At 37.8% G+C, this 23,960-nt stretch overlaps 1 protein-coding gene across 12 annotated transcripts in view; it reads left to right on the top strand.

The window, feature by feature from the left end:
* mcf2la (mcf.2 cell line derived transforming sequence-like a) overlaps positions 1 to 23,960 on the top strand; it is a 65,743-nt gene that overhangs the window by 26,991 nt on the left and 14,792 nt on the right. For all 12 annotated transcript variants that reach the window (XM_057331325.1, XM_057331321.1, XM_057331320.1 and 9 more), the window contains exons 2-8: positions 3,644 to 3,727; positions 6,625 to 6,739; positions 9,095 to 9,185; positions 19,056 to 19,175; positions 19,261 to 19,377; positions 20,096 to 20,245; positions 21,933 to 22,057. In XM_057331325.1, the coding sequence (XP_057187308.1) occupies positions 3,644 to 3,727; positions 6,625 to 6,739; positions 9,095 to 9,185; positions 19,056 to 19,175; positions 19,261 to 19,377; positions 20,096 to 20,245; positions 21,933 to 22,057 (802 nt within the window). The remainder of the gene's footprint in view (positions 1 to 3,643; positions 3,728 to 6,624; positions 6,740 to 9,094; positions 9,186 to 19,055; positions 19,176 to 19,260; positions 19,378 to 20,095; positions 20,246 to 21,932; positions 22,058 to 23,960) is intronic.

The following is a 23,960-nucleotide window of genomic DNA, read 5'->3' as shown; positions in this document are numbered from 1 at the left end:
CTAAACTTATAGTAATGATTTATAATTTAAACTGTCGGGTGCTATTTTAGGAAATGTTCATTTGACCTTAAAGCGATACTTCACCTAAAAATGAAAATTCTGTCATCATTTCTTCACCTTCGAGTTGTTCCAAATCTGTATACATTTCTTTGTTCTAATGAACAGAGAGAAAGATATTTGGAATAATGCTTATAACCAGACAGATTTTGCCCCCCATTGACTACTTCTGACTACAATGGTAGCATTATTCCAAATATCTTTCTCTCTGTTCATCAGAACAAAGACATTTTTACTCTCGAAGGTGAGTAAATGATGACAGAATTTTCTTTTTTGGGCCAACAAAAATCCCAATACCAAGCAATAATTTCACAACTGTCCAATCAATAAAACAAATGATAAACGTCAGAAGTGAGAATTATAAGAACAACACAATGTGTCTGTTTGTTGACTCAACCTCACAGGCTCAGTGTTAACCAGCGACCCGGCATCTGTCTCTGAGGTCACGTGTTAGCCGCTGATCTGGGACCAATGATCCTGACCTCACCTTAATCTTAAACCTGATAAAGTTGACAGTAGGTTTGCTCTGGAATCAGTCCAACTGGACCTTTACCACCAGAACGCACAACAGCTGTCTGTGTTAGGGTAGATTAGGATTAACCGATTTCTCTACACCTGCGCTGAGGTGTTGGAAACCGTGTTAAAACAGGTGCTGCCTTCTGATCACTGATGTCAGGGTATGCCAGTGGGAATGTGTGATTTCACATCGAAAGTCTCTCTCGTTTTTGTTCCTCTTGTTGAACTGTATTTAATAGTCTAAATCTAAAGATTTTGAGGAATGTTGGAGCTTTATTTACAGAGCACAGACAATGTCATTGAACTCCACATAAATTAAAATTAATAACAGGGTGATAGGCCAGAGTGTTCTTTCTGTAAGGCTGTCGCACGTATTGCGTCACCGTCCGGCAGGCATCAAAAAGACCTTATCTGTTTTGATGCCTTTCAAACAAGAGCCTCCTGTGTGATGTTTCCTGGGTGAGGAGATTAAATTAAAATGCCAATTTTAGCAGATGTTGTAAAAGTCATGCCGGTTTTTGATGGAAATGTTAGTTTTGACATCAAGACCTGCAATGTTGCATATTTTAGGTCAGTCATCCTCAATTGGCACCTAATAAACCATTTAAAACATTTGACTATTTTGGTTGTTTAAGTTGAGCCGCGCGTCTACACAACGGATAATCACATCACACGCGCTCTCAAGAACATTTATGTAATTGATCTTTTGCCGCTATATCCAATTTCTTTATCTAGCGCCAAACGTGCTTCGTTTTAACCCTTTCCGCTCCGCTCCGCGCGCGCTGCTTCTCTCCCGCCAAAGACGCTCCGCACGAAGAGCAGCAAACACGTGCTTATTTTAACAACAGTAGTGCAGACACGCAGAGCAGGTAAATGAACACGCAACAGTAAACCAAATGCAGCAATATTAAAGCATTTGTATCCGTCAGTCTGTTTACTGTTTGCTATATGTCTTCAACCATTCAACCAGATTTGTGATATTTTATGAACCATAACGTTTTTATCTACATTTAGCATTAGCATTATTGATCAGCATGTAAACATTTGTGACCCTGTGAAAACCCAGGCTAAATTCTCATAATCTAATTAATTATTAGATAACAACCATCAAAGATTAATTTCAAGCATTAATTTCACAAAGATTTTGGCATTATTCAGTCAATATTGAAGATGTTATTTTTTCACTGAATATTCTGTATGATTTTATGTAGAAAACGGTTAAAAAATTTTGCTGGGTTTTCACAAGCAGGGTCACATTTTGTAATGAACAACTTTCTAATTGGGAAATTATTTAAAGATAGAAGTAGTTCTGGTATGAATGGCATGGAAAGGCTAATTTAGTAAGTAACTTCGCTTTCTGTTTATGATGAGCATTGTAATTGTTACTTTAAATTTGCTGTTTGCATGATGTCAGTAGTTTTTTTTATTTACAAATATTAACTATCAGACTTCTATTAAGAGGTCATTCCCCTAAAGCCACAGAGCCTACAAAACATACTATGGATATCAAAATATAAAATAAATGACCTGATAACATGTCATAGGCCTATCTTTTATACAGTATATCCAACTGGGCTAAATTGATTAAATATTAATTTATATTCAAAAAACATATTGTCAGGACCTGTTTGGAAGAAAAAATAAATACCGGACCTCTTGGAACTTTAATTGAATAACCCTGTTTTAGGTAAACTGTAGGAAGGTCAGTCTTACCCTCATGAGAAAATCAAATCAGACAAATAAGGACCCTAAGTAAAAACATCTGTCGTAACATTTACACTGAATAAATATTATGTCAAACTTTTCATAAGTGTTGACACAATCTTCTGTGGACCACAAAATGAAGATATTTAGAGAAATGTCTCTGTGGTTTTGTATCCATACAATGGAAGTCAATTTGGGTTCTTCGAAATATCTTCTTTCGTGTTCTCCAGAGGAAACCTTTCATTTTCAAATATTCATTTTGGGGTGAACTGTCCCTTTAAGAGATTTCCAAAGGTTTCCGTAACGGCAGGAAAGGCGTCTGGATAAAGTGTGTGGGTGTGTTTTTAACTTCTGTCCCGTGAGTTCTGTCTTTGCTGATAGGCACCTAGCCAGTTGGAAGTCAGGATAATAACGTTAACAGATTTGTGCAGCCGGGTGCCTATTTTTGACTTTATTCATACTAGCTACGTGTTTAGAATCTGAGCCACTCCATCACAAAATATCAGATAAAAACGTAACATCTACAGATCTGTAGTCCCAATCCTGAGAAAGATGGATCTCATCACACCAGCGGTGATGTAGAGCCTCTAAACGCTGCTTATATTAATCCATCATCTCCTGATGCACAGAGAAAATCATATTGTTTACTGCTCTCTAAAGCTTTTTTTAATTTTATAGAATTTTTATTGAAAATATGTGGAATTTAAAGTAACACATTATTTGTCATTTTAACTGGGTGTGATCTCGTGTTGATTGTGTGTTAGATATATAAAAGGGACAAAACAAGGTTAAAAGTAACACAAAATGACACGTCCTTAACTAGAGACAGAAGTGTGTTACTTGGCAACAGAATGTGTTGTTTTTAACACAACCGTTGTTGTGTTGTTTTATCTTCCAGAGCACAGAGACAGTAAGACAGAAAACGAAAGAAAATAAAATCTGTATAAAAATATACAATTCTCAAAAAACAAATCCGGACAATAGATAAAAAAAGATGTATTTACAAGCATAGCAATATCACTGTTCACCACCAACAGACAAAATAATACGGAATACATTTTTTATGTAACAAAACAGATTTTTTGAAAGAAAATGTTTATGAAGTACTCGAAGTAAGGTTAGACTATATCATAAATAGTCACAGCTAACGGGGTAGCATGCTCTCGCTGCACCTACTGTAGCAACACTGGACAAAACCATCTGTACTGTAACCGGATGAAGAACGTGATGTGGGATTCTGGCATCTGACTGCGTGTATGAAACTGTGATTGTCGAGATGTATATCAGTACACATTTTTCATCCATGTTCATAGTAAATATATTGTGCTCAATACTGACTCGGTCTCTCTTTTGTGTGTGTGTTCAGATGAGATTATGCTGCAGGAGAATAGTCCTCTGTGCGCTGCAGACATCAACCCTGATCTCAGGAAACAGTTTGCCTTCCTGTCAGGTGAGTCTGCTTTACTGTCAATCCCACAATCCTTTGCCACTAAAGACCCTCATGAACCCACTTCATAAATATTGCCACTCTTTACACAGTCTATCGTCTAGATGTCTGTTTCACATTAACTCATTTAGTCTGACTTTTTCTGCAAGCGCAAAAAATGATAACCTACATTTAGGATAGTGTATAACAATATAATGAGTTTAACGTGTTTGGGGTGCTGTGTGACATGTGAGACGATGGTCAAACACCCAGCAGCGATTATTATTTATGAATGTCTGCTTTCACTACGTCAATGACCGATGGAACAATAGTCATTCACATCCACAGATACGCACGCTTGCATAGACGCCTACTACACAAACTCTCTCCGCTCCCCGTAAATAACCCAGATAAGACCCGGCTCAGGTTGCCCGGGATGATGCCTGACTGGAGGAAGCCTGTTAATAATTCAGTGTTGCCATGACGCTGCGCTTGACAGCAGTCGCCGGATGATGTGCTTTACGCGGATGTTTGATTGACAGGCCGAATATGGGTTTAATAGAGCTTAAGAGGCTTAGATGGAGGCTCAGATTTTCGACGAGGCTCTCACGCTTTCTTGTATATTCAGAGAGAATCTCTGAATATTTGACAAACCTGATTCTAAACTCGTGCATTATTCATGCAATGAAGCGTTCACAACAACATTGGAGGAAGAGCACGCAATTGCAACTTTTTGTTTGTGCTTTTGGATGTCTCAGAAAATTTTCAGTCTCAGAAATGTTATATTAAAATTTAGATACTGTATATCGGCCAATATATCGGTTATCTGCTTCCAAAGTTAAGAATGATCGGTTATCGTTATCGGCAAAAATGATGTATCGGTGCATCCCTAGATTTTTTTTATAATGCTAAACAAAGTTTTGTGTACTGTTTTACTGTACATAGTCATTTCAGAGAGAGAGAGAGGTTTCGTCTGTTTTCGGTCTCTGTGGTCGAGGGTTCGGCTGTGCCTTTTCATTTTTAATGTGCTGTTAATAACAGTACTGTATTTAAAGGCTGCGGTTACTATGGTCACTGCGGTTACTATAGTTACCCGTACATTTTCCATGCACTTCACTTTCTTTTAACTGGTGCCGTTCTTAAAACATCTGTGCACAAGTTCCCATGGTAAAAATATTCATCTGGTGTCCTGCGTCAGTTTAATGACAGACCTCCAGAACTTGACGCGTCCGTCTGTTTGTTTCCTCTTTGCCTCTTTTATCTTTGTTCCCCTTCCAGACGGCTGCAGAAGGCTGTGTCTGATATTATCATCATCATATACTGTAGGGTGTGTTTGTGTATCTGATGTAATCGCACAAAACCGAAGTGTGCAAAGTTCTTCGGAAACTCATTTTCAGGTCATGTCTGTTCAGGTCTCTTTTTATATTTAGGAGTTTTGGTACACTTAAGTTACTCTTAAAATTGTATGAATGACATTGCATTAGATAACAACTGATATTTAAAGGGATAGTTCACCCGAAAATGAAAATTCTGTCAAGGTTTACTGTCGTTTATATCTGGAAGATTGTCAAATCTCACCCCCCAATGACTCCCGTAGTATTTATTTTCCCTACTATGGCAGTAAATGGTGGGTGAGATCTGACATTCTTCCAAATTTCTTCCTGTGTGTTCAGCAAAACAAAGAAATTTAAACGGGTTTGGTACAATCTATAAGGGTGAGTAAATGATGACAGAATTTTCATTTTTGGATGAAGTATCCCTTTAACCAAGTGTCATGTGTGTTAAAAAGATGGAATAAATTCTCCTTTCCCAAGTTAATTCATAGTAGGTTGATTTCTCCTAAAAAGTATGCATACTTTAGGCTTTGTGCCGCTTTAAAAACATTCCTCTGTTTGATAAAGGATCCTAGCACAATGACGTTGCCTCGACCAATGGAGTGAGTTTGAGGCGGGACTATCTGTTTGGTCGACCAATGGCAGATGATAAGAGTGTTTTTAGAAAACCTGTTTAGATGAAGGCAAAGGAGATGTACAGTAGTCACACAAATAAAACAAAACTTTTGCACAGCTTGCTCTATTCTGTTGCTCTATTCTATTTTATTTTATTCTGTTCTTTTAATTGTTGTGTTTGTGTTTTTTAGTTTGTATGTCTCAATATGTGCCGGGTCTCATTCCCATGGGCAAATAAGCACTTTGGTTTTGCTCTACTTATCAAAAAATGCGACATCTGTGTCTTTTTCACCTTGTGTGTGTATTTGTGTGCACATGTATGTGTGTGTCGGTTATACTGTAGGTGTTGATATAATTGTCCTCCTCCCTTGATCCATTCTGCTCTATTAATCACAAAGTGTAACGGCTGAAAGCACACCGATGATCACATGCTCACATGACCTCTGGCCAAAACACACACTGCACCAAACACACTTACACTACCAATGAAGCTTTCATTTGTCATTCTAATGCGATGGTATGATGTCTATTTGTTTGACAAAGCTTGGTGATGAGAAAAGAGGTTTGGAGGTTTTGTGGTTGAATTCACATTGCATCTTTGATGTTTGATCTGTCCTTGTGTAATTCAGCAAATCAGACATTCTCTGTGTGCCATGAACGCGTTGAAGTGCCCTCTTGTGGGTATCAGACACTTTTTAAATGCAGAAATAAATTCATATTTTTGTGATATATATCAATATAAATATATGAAAGCTGACATGGTGGATGCTGCTTATGTCACTGGTTATGGAAAATTTGCCCTCTTATTTCTGAGGGGTTTAATACATATATATACATTTCATATTATACTGTATATTGTGCATTGCATTGTAAATAATTTAGCATGATTGTTTGAAGATCTGCTGGAATGAAGCACCGTATGCGTAACAGGATTGCTAACAGCTGCTTGTTAAAAAACATGCATGTGTCCAGGTGGTCGAGGACAGAATGGCAGTCCCATCATCACCTTCCCAGAGTACCCGGCGTTTGGCGAGCTGGAGGAGGAAGAGTTCCACAACGTGCTGACGTACCTTACCAGCGTTCCCAGGTGAGGAAATTGGGTGCATGGAGTGTTACATATTTCGGAAATGCCAGAAAATGTAACGTTAACGTTAGAGTAAAAAATGTGAGAACCCTGAATAACCCATCAAATGCTGGCACTGTTTGACCAGGACTTAGCATTTTATTATATTTTTCAATATAAAAAATGACCTTCATTTAAAAAATGCTTTCATTCTGTGTATCATGCTATGAATATATAGACCAAAGTTACATATATTTTTTAACTATATTATAATGTTCAATCATAAAAAATCTAGTAGAAGGTTAGTATTTATTATTTTAAAGTGTAATTCTCTAACTGACCCGTAGAGGCCGCTCTAACATAATCCTGTTGTCATGCAGCATGCAGTTTGCAATTCTATGAGATGACTGCACTGCTACCTCATGAATATTCATTATGCAAATTCAATTAAAATGCCTAATTATTACTTGTACACGGTTAACAAGGTGATCTGGTGATATTAATACCCCTTGCTTTACATATGCAAGTTTGTGGTTCATTCGAGTTCACAATATTCTGTGGAAAATAGTGTTGACCTCATATCAGCGTTTAACACACATGCCGAAAACATTTGCATATAGGCCTATATCACTTCTGGAATAATAATACCCCAAAAATTCACTGGTGCGTTTTCCCATTTCCTTATCCGGTGAAATCTCATGTAATTTAAAATGCAGTGTTAATATTTGAATGAAAGAGGGATTCTGATTCTCTCTCCCCCTCTTTTCCATTATTCCAATGAGAGACAAAGAGAGAGATGGAGATTGAGTAATTGGATGGATGGATGTGTGTATGCTGAAATGGATGATGAGGTTTTAATTTGGTTCTGGTTTAACGAGTCCTCGAGTGTAAACCAGACAGGTTTAGAGGTCAATCCTCCGAGTGTAAAGTGCTGAATGTTATGAAACCTTTCAATTTCTCTCCTACTATAAAGATTTTTTTTTTAATTTGTAATATCATTTTGTTATACATAACGATATATAATAATGTTTTATATTAAAGTAAAATACATGGTCTTACATTTTTTTTAAAAGGTTCAGAAAAAAACTGCAAGGTCGTTTTTTATTTGAGAAATATTTAGTCATGTCTCAATATAAATCCAAGTATCCTGGGGTCAGTTTTATCATGAAAGTGCAAGTGCTCTGTGAGAATAATACACATCATTGTTCGCACAAAGCCAATACCACTCAGCTATCTAAAAAAAAGGCACACAACACTGTTGTCACAAAACCAGACAACACAGAGAATTTATTAAAAAGAGTAATAGCCGATGTGAAAATAAATCATTGAGCCAACAGTCTTTGAATGGAGAGTTGTAATTACAGCCATGATTTTAATCGGGTTTATGATCTTTATTACTGGCGCACGCTCAAGGTCATCAGTCATTGTGTCGGTACAGAACTGCACTGGGGCTCCACCGGCAGACAAGACCCCCGACATCTCTCCATCTCTCCCCTTCCTTTTCACCACCTTTTTATTGTGAGAAAGTCAAAAACGCTCCAGAAAAAACAGCTTGAGGCAGAGAGGGGACACGGGGGGGGGGAGAAGAGAGAGATGTGTGAATATTTTAGTGGAGAAAACCAGCAAGGGTGGGTGAAAAGAAGAGAAAGAAACGCACAATCTGTGTGTCACTGTAATGGCGCCACATTTGCTTCGCCGCTATCTGCAGTGCCAGTTTTTGGCAGGCGGAGCTTTCACGATCAATCAGCACCTATCTCCCGCCCACATTCCACAGTCTGTGAGGGTTCTCTGCTCTGATTGGCTGAGGGGGAGCACCTGATGATACTTGATTGGAGGCTTTTAAAGGGGAGGGGGATTGAAGCTGCTTTCACGGTCTGTGCTCACGGTGTGGCACTCATTCAAATGGAACCATAAACAGAGAGATTGGAAGTGAAGGTACGCTGAAGGGGATATAAAATCGGGGAAACTATCTGTGGGTGCGCCGAAAAAAAGGAGTCTGGGTTACTATCCAGTGGATTTCCAGCTGCCGTGGTAACCAGAAAGGAGCCTTTGGATACTGGTGCTGTGGAAAGCAGTCCTTCTCCACGGTGATGGACGTAGCAACCAGCTCAGCATCTCTGCGCTACGTTGCCACGGTTGCATCCTGGACTTGTGCTCTCCAACGTATGTGTTTCCGTTTGAAGATGCATTTTAAGCTGTTGGAATGCAGATGCCTTTCTAAGGATTGCATGTTATTCTGTGACATCTCTGAATGATGCAGATGGTTGATGGAGAACCGATGATGCGGGGGAGCTTTTGAGAGCTCGCAGTGATTCCATCTCAGTGTTTATCATTTTTGGAGATATGCGTGTGATACCATGATGTCTCTCTGATTTTCAGTCTCAGCTCGACGGGGGTCGGCTTCATTCTGGTCATTGACCGCCGGCAAGACAGATGGGCGTCAGTGAAGGGGACGCTGCTGCGGATTGCGGTGAGTCTGTGTGTGTGTGTTGGAGGGAGGGAGGAAAAAAACATGCTGGTTGTGCATGCGCCGTAAATGTGTGTGGATTGTGATGCATAACATTGTGTTTATTACCTACAAGCAATGCAACGTTAAATCTAAATGTTTCTGCGAATATTCACTGACAACGTGCGTGCGTGTGCGTGCGAGCTGACCGGCATGTGCCTTAGGCTACAATGCAAAAAAAAATTTTTCTTGGTCAGTATTTTTGGGATAAACGCATCTTTTTAACATTATACAGTAAAGCACTTGACAAGCAAAGTTGCATATGATATTTATGTTTTTCTGAATATACCTTCAATAGTTTATTTACCTGTTATGGTTGGAACATGAGCTTAATTTCTATATTAGCTTAAGTCTATATAGCACAATTATGCATTGCAGAAATTTGACTTAACATTTTTTGTATCATTCATTTTGAAAATGTTTTTAGAGATTATTTAAAGACAAAATTGAAACTGGAATTCCAAGTTAGACGGCATCTAAACAAGTCTCTTGCTTCTTTTCATAGAAACTCTAAATATTTAAAGGGAAAATTCACCCAAAAATGAAAATTCTGTCATCATTTATTCACCCTTAGGTTGTTCCAGATCTGTATACATTTCTTTGTTCTGCTGAACAAGTGTCATTATTACAAACTAAAATCAACATAACGCAGCAAGCCCTTTCGTAATAATAAAATAAAATATATAACCTACTTTTTCTTACAGTATAATATATAAATATGGTCTTGACATGCAGATTTTCTGTTGGTTCAAATGAATTCAGAGGAATTTGGTCTGGTGTATTCAGAATTGAATCAGTCTTAGCAATAATCAATAACACTTTTCTGCCTCTTTTAAATAAGCAGAACCCAATCTGCTGTCATCTCCCTTTAAATGCATAGACAGGCAGCATTTGAAGACTATTTGAACACATTTACACATTACATTTCAAACTATTCTGTGGAATTCTGCAGATTTTTCCCAAATTTTAGGGTGTCCTGTATGTACCGTATGACCCTGCTTTTGAGGGAAAACAACTTGAAAGAAAAACTTCATGAGCAAAACCTATGAGAGGGAAGATTTACACACAACAGGATAATAAAGTATTTTTTATTAAAAAATGTAAGTTCATGTTATATGGCTCTTAAAAAAATAATTTGGCGCCTGCTTTTTTCCCCTATGGCTCCTTAACAGCCAATGGCTCCTTAACAGATTTTTTTGTCTGGAGCCCTGCATCATTGCTTCTGTAATGTAGTCATTGCTATTATGATGTCATCAGTACTACTATAATGTAAGCAATGTCATAATATGAAGATATCAATGGAAATAAAGTTATCAGAGCTTCTATGATGTCAGTGCTAATGTCGATGTCATCAATGTTATTATGTCATCATCACCCAGTAAACAAAATAAGCTTGTTCGACTTGATGCGGGCGCCGTAAGATCAGTCAGGCGGATGACATCAAAGAACCACAAGATCGATTCGAAAGCAAACTTTTTAGGGTTTTTCCGAATCGGTACTTTGATGTCATCTGCCTGTCGGATCTTACGGCGCAGCATCAAGTCGAAAGAGCCTAATGTCAGCAGGTGTGATGAGCACAGGTGGTATGTCGAGGCTGTGCGTGTGTTGTGTATGATGGTCAGTAGGGGAGAGGTTACTAGGCTAATCAGATTAACAATCTGTAATTGGGTTCAGATCTCACAAACACTATGACAGACAGTGAGGTCATTTCATTGTCCTGGTAGGTGGCAGGAATAATTTATATAGTTTTATATATTGTTTTTAGATTTGTACCTGTATCTAGTGCGGATGTCGTATAGCAGGGAAACATATAGAATTGTGAGATTGTTCAGTGTGTGAGTTGAATAATCAGAAGTGTGTCAGTCATTATTTAGGTGCTTTTTGTCTATTCAGCAGATGATGATTGGTGGCAATTGCAGTATCATTTAATGATAAAAAGTTATTGGTTTCATCTGAAGAAATGTCTTAGGTGAGAAACTTGAAGTTTACACTGGGAAAATGGTTATGTTTGTGCTATTTTATTAGTTTTAGTAGCCTTTTGATAGCCTATTATGTAGATGATGAGTGTGATCATGTCCAATGTTTGTTTACTTTGCTTTTTGCTTAATCACTCCAACCAGCCCGAAATGGCATCAGTGCAACCAATAGTATATTTTATTTTAATTATATTATTTATTTGAACTTATTTTGTTTTATTATTTTAATTTATTATTTTTTATTTAAATGTAATTTTATTTATTTTTTATTTGATCTTTTGCTATCCCATCTGTAATAGAATCGCTGCAATGATCTGTACAGTGATTGGGAGCTGCTTTGATCTCAAATGCTAATCTTATCTATAAGGCATAGACAATAAATTTGAGAGGTTACACTTCGCATTAGTCTCTATGTTAACAGTGTATTTGCAGTACGAGTTATTATAATGAGCAACATGCATTTAATATTTAATAGTGTTGTTGAACAGTCTTTAGTGTAGACAGTCACTGTGACATGGACTGTGTTAATATTAATATGTTGCCACAAAGAGTAACCATTAAAAACTTATTTCAGCTCTTCAGAACCATTAGCATTATCTGTACAGTGCTTCTCTTTACATTCTCTGTTTGTGTTTTGATGAGTGAGTGTTTTTCAGCATAGCCCACAAACCTACTTCAGCTTGGAAAAAAAGAAAAGAGGTTCACACTGATTCTGTCTATCTCACACACACACACACACACGCACACACACGCGCACACACACACACACACACACACACACACAAGCATGTAAATCTTTTTTTCCCCTTCTCCGTCACAGTACATATGGCTGATTGGTAATGCTTATCAGCGATGCAGCTGGTGTGCGTCGGCCTGAGGAGATTTTCCAACACGTGCCTGAAATCTAAAAAAACAAACACAAAGCACATACTTATGAATTAATTACATTTTGTTATTATAGATGACCGTATTAAAGGGACAGTTCACCCAAAAATGAAAGTTCTGTCATCATTTACTCCCGCTCATGTAATTTCATACCTGTATAAATTACTTTGTTCCGATGAACACAGAGAAAGATATTTGGAAGAATGTTAGCAGTTTTCAGTTCCGGGAAATCATTGACCACCATAGTCGGAAGAATGAAATGGTAGTCAAAGGTGCCCGAGAACTCTTTGTTTTCCTAAATTCTTCAACATATCTCATTATGTGTTCAACAGAACAAAAAAATACAATATTTTCTTCCTACTATGGTCGTGGATGATGTCCCAGAACTGAAAATTGCTAACATTCTTCCAAATATCTTTCTCTAATTGGAACAAAGAAATGTATACAGGTTTGAAACAACCTGAGGGTGAGTAAATGATGACAGAATTTTCATTTTAGGATCAACTGTCCCTTTAATTGCATATAGATCGTACCGACTTTGTGCTTTCGCCAATGAACAAAGAAACCCTTAGAAGAAAGTCTGGTGGAACAGGTTCCTGAACGGCTCAATCTAATTCAATTTAGGAAACTGTAATGTATGCTAATGTATGCTAAGTAGACACGGCTAAACATCTCCGGTGTTGCTGAATTGCACTGTCACTGTCATGGGTGACCAATGATCTCTCTCATGCCACACAAACAAACATAATTTCTGTTTATTTTTATGCATATTAATATCACATGATTGTTTGCCACATTTTTATCGAGCATGAATATTGCATTAGATGGTCTGGTTAAGTGCTTGACGTGCAGCATAAATTGGCAAATTGTTCCTCAATGACACATAAATAAATTCTGAAGAGACTGTCTGCAGGCCTGCCAGCTGTGGTTGAAGCTTCTGTCTGCTTTAACGGGCACTAAACATTTTATTTCTTTGTCACTTGAAAGAGGGGACGGCCGTCTTTCGTCAAGGCTCTTCTGTGTCTCAGGGGAGGTTGTTAAGAGACTTGTGTGTTGAAAAGCAGGAGAGTGTCCGCTCAATGACATTAACATACATTTTTAGCCTGTGGTTAAAGTCTGTGATGTGGTATATTCATATGCTTTATATAAAAAAGTTATTTTGAATCAGGCCGTGTTTTATGGTATGTTGGAACCTGACACAATAGGTGTGGTTGCGTTTTAGTGTAATGTTTGGACTTGCAATGCTATTATCCACTTTCTGAAATAAGAGTGGGTTAGGGTTTTTGGCTATAAAAATGCATTGTATTATAGAACCTATAACCTAACACATTTCACGAGTTCAATTTAATTCATTTCAACCCATCTCAGTTCAGTTCGGTTTTCTCCACCAATACGATCATACGATGATTGTTCAGAGTGATATCTGCCGATACCGATTCTGAAGATAAAATTCATATTTCTTAACTTTCTGAATGTTATTAATTCACGTAATGACTATTAATATTGAACATCAAACTGGTGATGTTTCTTGACATTTTCAATATAGAGAGCACAAATTTATTGGCTGATAGCCGAGAGAAAGAAACGCGTTTAACAACCGATACCGATTATTGGCCGATATATCGGTACATCTCTAATAATTAGCACTGTTGCACAGCTTTACAGAATACAAAAACAGTAGAGACAGAGAGGAAAATTGACATATAAAACCATACAATGGTAAAATGCCTGAAATATGTGCAATAAAATGTTATGGGATGTTGACTTGCGCATTGTAAAATCTGTTAAATGTCTGTAGACCAGATATACTAATGTAGGTTCATTTATGTCTACAAAACCAATTTCAGGCGTTTAAACAGAAATCTTTGGATCTGTTCAATTCATTTCAACTTCAATGACCACGTTTACATGGACGTCATTATCAAATTATTTGCCTTATTCTGAGTAAGCTAATATTACGATTAAGGTGTTTACTTGAGTTGCTTTAAGAATATACCTTTCATGTTCCCGTTTTACATGTTACACTACATAGTTCGATTAATGGCATACGTCATTACGTCCCTAAGCGACGCCGTTCGACGTTCCCTCCATAATTTCATGTATAAACAAACAGTTCGTCTTCGTCATGGTACCACATACAGTTTTTGGTGTTTCATTTATTTTCTAGAATTGTTGACATCTTTCTTGTTTCCCGTTCGGGCCAAAAATGTGCTTTCTTGCTTGAAGCCATGTTGTTTGCCGTAAAACGAAACGGGTGTCCACTGCCGTGCGTGTGTGTAACCTGTCGCAAAGTGCCGCGAAAGTTCCTACACGCCGGTAATAGTGCGATTAAGCTGTGTACATGTCTATACCGCACTTCCATAATGCGACTAAAATAGGAGTACTCCACCCGTCTTAATTCGATTTGTTTACTACGATTATGAGTTTAGACGATTAAGCTAATCAAAAAGTTCTGTTTACATGGTCCATTCTTAATCAGAGTATTGTCTTAATCGTGTTAATATCGAATTATTGTTGTCCATGTAAACGTGGTCATTGTCAATTTGTTTATTTCAATTGTGTTATTAAATAATACAATTGGAATAGAAGTTGGAATAGAAATGGAATAATTTCACCCGTGATGCTGAGCTGCACATTACTGCGATGTTTGTGAAGGCCTCGAGGGCTGTCTGAAGTGAGAGGTCACACAGATGACGTTTCGCTTACTCCTCGAGACGTTTATGGCAGTACGTCTGGTCTTGTTAAATGATTAAATTTATCATCCAATTTAACAAAAAATATAAAGGTATTCCATTTAAATTGTGTTTATTGAATAAGGAAATTGTGTGCGTTTGTGTGTTAATTGAAATCCATGTGGCGTATGTGTATGTGTGATTAGTGTGGCGTTTATCTGTGTGGTGGCAGGTAATCCTGCGAGATGCCGTTTATCCGCCACACGAGCACACACATGTATGGTTTCCCAGGAGAGTTCTACATCTAGATATAACCCCCATAAACACACACAGTAACTCCATCTCACACCTTTTCTTTGCTCTCTCATGTAAATTCAGTGATTTATCTCTGTGTATTGTGTATTAGCGACAGTCAAATGTATCTGATTACAAAAAAAGTTGTGTTTTGCTTTAATTTTTAATTAAAATTTCCTAATGAAGTTTAACATGCTGAATTCAAAAATTACATTATTTTTTTTACCATCGAACTAACTAGAAAAAAACTAACAAATATTTTCACACATTTATAAATTTCAGTATTATTACTCGTATCATGCAGAAATTACAAGCTACTGGCATAAAACTGAGCTCAAAACAACAGTTTAACATAAGTTACCAAAAATTAGTCGTCCAAAACTTCAGAAGTGTACGTCGTTTTGGTCTTTCTATGACTAATACTGTCCTCACGAATGTTTATTTGCAATATACCGATATATCGTAATTAATGATATAAGCTCAAAATTGACTAAATATACACTAAAACATTGATGCTACATGAAAATATTACCACAATAATTAGCACCACAGAATTGTACAAGAGCTATAAAAAGGTCGGGCGAAACAAACATTTGTTACACTGTGTTAGCGTATATTTAGCTCAAAATTTGAGCTTATATCATTAAAGCATTGATGCTACATGAAAAGAAATATTACCATAGTAATTACTACCACAGAATTGTACAAGAACTATAAAAAGTTCAGGCGAAACAACAATTTGATACACTGTGTAATGAATATGTTCATTTTCAGCCATTTTATAAGATGATGTGGTGTAAGAGGATAGCATTGCTTATTAAATATATATATATTCATAGTGAGTGAGCGAGCGAGAGAGAGCGAGAAAAAGAGAGAGAGCGAGGGAGAGAAGGGGGAAGGATAAATGAGACCATTTTTTACCCCAACATGGAGAAACCTTTATCATATTAATCAATAATAGACAGACTGTGTTTGTGTCTGTGTGTTTTGAAATGCGTGTCGACCGTCTACATCACAGTGATATGTGTTGTTTCTGTTATTTCTTGAATGAAACAACACTGGTGGTATTTGATGGTTTGATTGCGGTGTCTGGGAGAGGCCCGAGGCCTCTTTTACTAACGCTTTCTAAAACAGGAGTTGTGTTGTTCAGATTTGCTTGAATGAGCTTTAATAGAGGAGTCAATATTGGGGCGGGTTTCTCTGGATTCCTACTGTGCTCACAGCCGACCCCTGTGACTCTACGCTTATTGCTGGCTTGTTGAGGACAACATGGCCAATCCGCACAGAGGAATAGAGGATATTGTCATGGTAATATAAAGGCGGGGTTCAATTTGAGGCACCTCCTTTGTCAGTAATCAAACTTGAGTGTCTCTATGACCGTCATGAATGTTCAATTATTTATGTCCAAATTCTCATTCAGCATTTATATGAATTGTTTTTAAAGGAAGATCATTTTTATTCACATTTATGAAGAAAATGTGGGTGGTTCCTGTCCATGCAAAACACGCCACCGGGCATGTTGTGGGTGGATTCCATCGTGTTCTGGGTGGTTGCTTTACTGGGCCAAGTCAAAAGAGTCTGGTCTCTCTCCCCCTCAATGTAAGGGATTCTGGCACACGTTTTATTGTCCTCTAGGTAAAAAGTTTAAAAGCTTGAGAAGGTAATGGCAAACCTCTCTCAACAAGCCGTACAATTTTATCAAATGTACATAATATTAAGAAATATTAAATATTAAAAATAGGTTATCCTCAATATAGATGCTTTAATTTTTTCATCCTTATGTCATTCAGGTAGGTTATATGACTTGATGTCTTCAGTTGAACAAAAGCAAATAATTTTTATATAAAATGCAATCATGTTATCTTAAAGGGGTCATATGGCGTGAATACGTGTTTTTCTGTGTCTTTGGTGTGTTGCCCATGCAAGTATTAGACACGAAAAATTGCAAAAATGAAACTGTCGGAACAAAAGATGCATTCTATCTAAAAGCGAATGCTCACCCAGACCTGACTGAAACACCTCGTGTAACCACACCCCCACAAATCTACGTAAGTTCGTGGTATGATTTGACTAAGACCGCCCAAATGTATACGCAAGTAAGGTGGGCGTACCTGTCAGCACAATTGCTTTGGAACCTGATGTTCCAAATATGGTAAGAGGCGTTACATTTCCCTCACATGCTTGCAGTATTCGACCAATCACTACGCACTGGTTAACTGGCCAATCAAAGCACACCTCGCTTTTCAGAGCGATGAGCTTTGTTAAAAATCCGCTCGTTTCAGAGAGGCGGGTACAAACATGCACGGTATGTGGAAAATACAGCGTTTTTGAACCTTAAATCGTGTATACATTGCATTACATCTAAAACAAACGATATTATTCATTTAAGCCGTGTCATACGACCCCTTTAAAGTATGGGACTCAAAATGTTGAAGCTCCACAAGCATATGTTTATCTTTCATTAAAGTAATTCAAATGTGTTAGTAAATGTCTTCAGAAGCGAAACGATACAGTTGTGAGAGAAAACAGATTATATTTCAAGCTTATTTAACAATAGTGAAACTAAAACAAGCACATTCAAGCGCTAAATTCAAATATCTTTCATCATTGGTTCTTTCATTTAAAATCTATAAAATTTAATTTAAATTTAGCTTTTTTCAAATTTTCTAAATATTGTGCCAGGTTAAGTGTTCTGTCTGTAGATTGTAGCGGCATCTAGAGGTGAGGTTGCGAATTGCAACCAACGGCTCACTCCACCTCTCCCTTTCGAAGCACTAGTACGGTGGCTGATGCAGGACGCGACCGGCGCGAGGCGACACGACAAAAGACATTAGAACCCATTATAATTTAAATGTTGTCCACACTGGATGCGGCGCGGCACAACAAACCCATTAAGAACAAGCAGGTTGACATGTCGCGTCCGGTATAGACACTGTGTTGGATGTCGTCACGTTTCTGTAGAGCAGTTTGTCCATTTAGGGCTACTGTAGAAACAACATGGAGAATTCCATGCAAGGGGACCCGCGGTGTATGTAGATAGAAATAGCTCATTCTAAGGTAATAAAAACATAACGCTTCATTATGCAAGGTCTTTATACACCTCTGAAGACATAGTTATGTAGATTATATTGCATTTCTGCCACTTTGAAACCAATCCATCCAATTGCCACACCAATTGGTCTCGTCGACCCTTGAATCACACATCTTTCTATTTGTCAAAAAAGAGAAAACAAACAACGACACTGTCCAAGGATAAAGGGGGGCGGGGTAAATAAATTACCCTCGAAACGCAGAGCTGGAGGCATTTCAGCATGACAGACTGTGGGATTATCTCATGTTGGCAGACTCGGAGCACACGACTGGGAATCTTGGGACGGCACAAGTGTTTGTAACAAATTCACATTGTGATAATGTGCCATGTTTAAATCTGGTCTGTGGTCAAATTGACTGGGCATTTGGATCAATAAAAAAAATAATACAATTTTAAATGCAAAAAAGGCTAAATTGTGTTTGTTTGTTTGTTTAAGTGTCAGATCTAAAAAATGTGTGTTTGAGTGTCAAAACCAAATCCACTTTCCGTTGTGCTTCACTGCTCACCGGCCGACACACAGCCAGTTACTACGAGAGACCCACGCCGACATCACTCACCCGTATCGATCTGATGTCAAATATTTTTGATATGACACGTTGCCCAGTGGGAGGGATTTTAATGAAGAGGCTATAAACACTCGACGAGGGGCACGTGTGTGTTCATACATACATTCATACAGAGAGAGAGGGAGACCTGGGGGAGAGAGACATATGCGAGACCATTGTTACCCTTTCTCTTAAGGAGTTGTCATGGCAACAGGATGTAGATGTGTGTGTGTGTGGCTGGAGACGAGAAGGGGTGGGGGTGGTACCATGCAATGGCCCACTAACATGAATATGATTTATTTTTATTTTGCTGTGGTTGCTTTATCTCATGATGTGTCATGATGCGTGTGTGTGTGTTTGTGTGTCCACAGGGCTCTTTCCCAGGCAACCTGCAGCTGGTGCTGGTACTGAGACCCACAACACTTTTCCAGCGGACGATATCAGACATTTTGTTTAAATTAAACAAGGATGAGTTTAAAATGAAGGTGCCGGTAAGTGTGAGCACTCGTGTGGTTAATGAAGAGTATAATGAAATGAATAGAGATCATAATGAAGCGTGTGTGTGTGTGTGTGTAGGTGATTATGCTCAGCTCTGTGACTGAGCTCCACAGCTACATCGACCGCACACAGCTCACTCAGGAACTGGGCGGCACGCAGGAGTACTGCCACGAGAAATGGATTTCACATCGCACCGTGAGTACCGACACTTTCTGACACAGACGGACCGATTGCCGAAACAATGAAACGGACACAGGATTGGTTTGATGTCTAAATGACATGAATATTAATAATGAGGAATGTAAACAAATGCCTTTGTATTTAAAGAGACAGTCAACAGCAACACAACAGTATGTACCACAAATTGCAGTATCTCATACCGTTGCCGTTGGTTGCGATTTGCAACATCACCACTAGATGCCGCCAAAATGTCCACATTGCTTCTTTAAGTGGATTTTTAAAAGTAAAATGATTTAGTTCTGGTTTATTCGTCCCATTCAAAGTAAAATCAAGCAGATTGCATTGTGGGATAGTGTTGTACACAATAGGGAATCGTGCAAAAGACAGTTTAAACTTCATTCTTGCGTTAATATGGTAGTACGCTATTTCAAACATAAACTGAAGACCTGATCCTTAAACAATAAAACTGCGATAATACATCACTCCTCCATCTTCAAAACAAGCGGGAGAATGTTTGTTAAATCGCTTCCCTTCCTCTTTAATTTGTGCACTTGCTTTTAAGTAATCACCAATTGATTTTCTACATGTCTGTATTGATCCGTGGTCACGGTGTTTTAAGTACCAAGCGCTTGTTTGCAGTAGATGTACAGTACGCATTTGTTAAGTGAACCCATTAGTGTGATTGAGTTCTGTTGGTTTGACTTAATCTAATCTGTGACTTTTGTACCCACAGGCCATCGAAGGTTTTGCTCTGATGGTGAAGAAAACGGCACAGATTCTGCAGTCTTTCGGGACAGAGCTGGCCGAGACAGAACTGCCCAATGATGTAGAGGCCACGTCTAACCTTCTGACCATCCACACCGAGAAGAAAGACAAGATGAAGGTCAGATAAGAATACTGACCAAAACAAAAAAAAATGCTTCATCTCTGTAGCACTGTGGGGGTTTTAGCATGACTGGATGAGTGTACTGTACATTTTTTATACACATACATTTTTATGTACTAATATGAATGGTTTTATTAAAATATAATATCAATATTGTACAAATTATTTTAATAAAATAGTTGATGCACAATATTTTATTATTAAAACCACCTAAAAATTTGCTGGTTTAAACCGTTTTAAAATTTGTGTACATTTCATGATTGGTGTATAAATAAATGGAATTTTCCTAAAAAGAAATGATCCCTTAGGAAAATTAAGGTTTTATTATAGAAAAGGTATAGTAACCTTTCTCTTGGAAGATGATTTACCATTTGTAATAACATCGTTTTGACATATAACATAGAAAAAACGTAAATAATTTTTAAGTATAGTATATACTTAAAAATATAACGAAGTATAATTAGGGCTGTCAACGATTAATCGCATCCAGAATAAAAGTTTGTGTTTACATAATGTGTCTGTGTATTGTGCATATTTATTTTGTTTTAAATAAATATACAGGCATATATTTAAGAAAGATAAACATTTATAAACATTCATATATCATTTGAATTATTGTTAAATATAAATAAATGAATACATAAATATTTTCTAAATATGTATACAAGTACGTGTATGTGTTTATAAAAACAAAATGAATATGCACAGTACACAGACATATACTATGTAAACAAAAACTTTTATTTTGGATGTGATTAATTGTGATTTATCGTTTGACAGCCCTAGTTATTTTACACCCAACTTGTACATTTGCGGTTTATTTCTGTAATTTATCATTTTAACCACATTTAAAAAATATGTGAAAATTTGTAAAAATTTCATTTTTGTAAGGGATAACACAATGCATTATAAAACATTATTACACGGCTCGTTGGAATGCTTGATTCTGATTGGCCATTCGCGACATTTGAAGGTTCGTTATTCCCAGAAAAACGAATTCCGCTCAAAACTAATAACACACAGTAACCCGGATGCTGCAAATCATTTTGACAGGTACAGTTTAATATTACACTGAAAATAATTATATGTTTTAATAACACGTGTGAGATGATATATACAAATTATTCAACCAAATTGCCTGTTCGTGACATTTTTATGTCGTTTCTTCCCTTAAAACCGAAAGTAAACTGCTTTTCCTCGCGGAAGATCTGCATTCGGTAAAAATGAGCTAATAAAATATTTCAAATTCACATTTCATGTGTTTTTTTATTCTCATTTGGGAAGTAGCCGTGTAATAAGCGGGATAATGTACAAGCAGCCGGCTGCTGTCGGGGATTATTTCTGCGTTAACAACCAGCTGCCTGTACATTAACCCTTAAAATACACACCTTGATCAACAGTCTTTTCTATGGAATGGTTGATTTTTCCATGGTATTGTCGTTATTCCAGAGAGCCGTCCTATTACAATCTTAGATAAGATAAGATACTACAGAATTAACTGTGATGAATAAATCATTGAACGTTGATGAATTACATGGCCGTAAACTATAAAGAAACGTTAAATAGGCTTGGATAAATAATTCATGCTCATCATTCAGTGATGTCGGCCTGAGTAGCATGTTTATTTCATGTCCGTGTGTGTGTGTGTGTGTGTGTGTGTGTGTGTGTGTGTGTGTGTTCGCAGGAAGACTTGAGGATTGCTCTCTGTCAAGGCGGACGCTTGTTGGAGAGCATCAATGAGCCGGTGGTGAAAGATCCAGATTACACAATGAACCAGGATGAACAGGAGAACTTGTCTACTGTTCAGAGGTGTGTGTGGACGGTTGTGACATCGGTTACTGCGGGAGAATGCGAATAATGAGAAACCAGATGGTTCTGATATAACTGAACCTCTGCGTGTCCTTGTATAACTGAGGTGGATTTCTGTCCCGGTTAAGATCTGGTCAGGTGTGTTTTTACACGCCCAAACAGCTGGTGTGTATTACACAGCAAAACGACAGACATATGTGCGAAGCGGTGTGAGGTGACGGTAATATACTGAGGTCGTGACCTCTGAGTAATGGAGCATTCTGGGGTGTGTGTGCTGGTCTGTGTTTAATATCCACATGCTTTTCCTGTCAGCTTTCATTATTACGTGGATATGTTACAGTGTGCATTTAAGGATGAAAGTGTTTTATTTGACCGTGCGTATTTTATCGCCTCAAATAATGTGCTATTGTTTACACTCATGTCATTTTAAACACGTATAGTTTTTTACAATAAAACAAAAAGGAGTAATTCGTTAGAATAAGCAAATAATGTTAAAAAAAAGCAGCCGCCTGTATTGGAGGACGTTTACACGATGAATAACTGAACAGTTGTTCCTTTGCATTTTTGAAAAGTTTCTCGTACACACGACAGCGTTTTCAAAACTTTTTGCATTTACATGGATACGGGAAAACGAGTAAAAATGCTTTATTACGCATTTGAGGCCAATGGATGGCGATGTTGCGCTGTAAAGAAACACTACGGGCCTGCGCACATACGCCTAACCTGTTTTAAGCTAAAAGCGCATTTAATATGCTTTGTGCGTTTATAGTTTGTGTATATAAATACTATGTCTACTAGGAGCAGTCAAGTTGGACACCTGCTGCTTGCTGTAGTGTTTTGTTTTCAAAGCGGATTACATAGTGGATTTGTCCAATAAACAAACGTTTAAATAAAAAAGTAGCAACCATAAACACTTCATATTGCGTATGTTATGTGCTGCTTAACACCGTGTGCCTAAAAATCATGGTAAACATAAGCATATATTATTAAATTACCTACGGAGTTGAATCGGTTTTCAGTTTTATTTGATTAAATGCCACAAAATAACATATTATGATTATACGAACAGAGTTTTAGCTGTTTTAAAACCAAGAATGAATAAGTATTAGTTGAACTTGATCACACATGATGTGATGGTGTATCTAGCCTGGTGCAGCCGCTCCTGACGCCCCGTTCAGACCGCCGGCGACAAAGCGAGGCGATGACATTCAATTCAACGGAGAGCCGGTGACTCGAGCGACAGTGACCGTTGGCAACAGGAAGTGGGCGTGTCTAGCGATGCGACAAAGATTTGCTCAACTTCATGCAAATGATGAGCGACTTTCAGGAGCGACTACCAATAGGAGTTTGTTTATAAATGTTACTAGAACAACCAAAGCTAGGAACGCCTTCTAACGACCTCGTAGCAAGAGACTAGCGACACAGTCGACACAGGCATTCTGAACGCACAGTCAGAGTTTACATGGAGACGATAGCGCTATCGTTTTCAAAAACTTGCCGTTTGAGACCCATTTTCAAAAATTTGCCTTTTTTTTTTAACTAGACATCATACACTTGCAGACTTCTTGAAAGTTTCAGATAGAAACACAATGCAACAAGTCCAGACTAAAAATCTGGGCAAAATCTGAGCAAAAGTCTTGTAGTGTATGTTAGCCTTAAGGCGCACTTTTCTGGAAACACTTCAGCACGTTCGAAGTCGTCATCTGATTGGTTGAATTTCACAGGATTTCCGGGAGACGTGAGTGTCACGTTCTTTAATGGTCCGCTTGGAAACAACACAAAGCCGCCTGATCCAAGTAAGCTGTCGTGTTTACAACGGTTGCTATAAGAATTCAACACGATCAACTAAACGCTTCATTCTAAAAAGTATGCGAGGTTCACGGCATAAACTTCTAAACGTTGT

The sequence above is a fragment of the Triplophysa rosa genome, linkage group LG4 (genome assembly GCF_024868665.1).
Source record: "Triplophysa rosa linkage group LG4, Trosa_1v2, whole genome shotgun sequence".
NCBI classification, from domain to species: Eukaryota; Metazoa; Chordata; class Actinopteri; order Cypriniformes; family Nemacheilidae; genus Triplophysa; species Triplophysa rosa.
The sequence above is the reverse complement of the archived record's forward strand: the minus strand, read 5'-3'. Positions and strand labels throughout refer to the sequence as shown.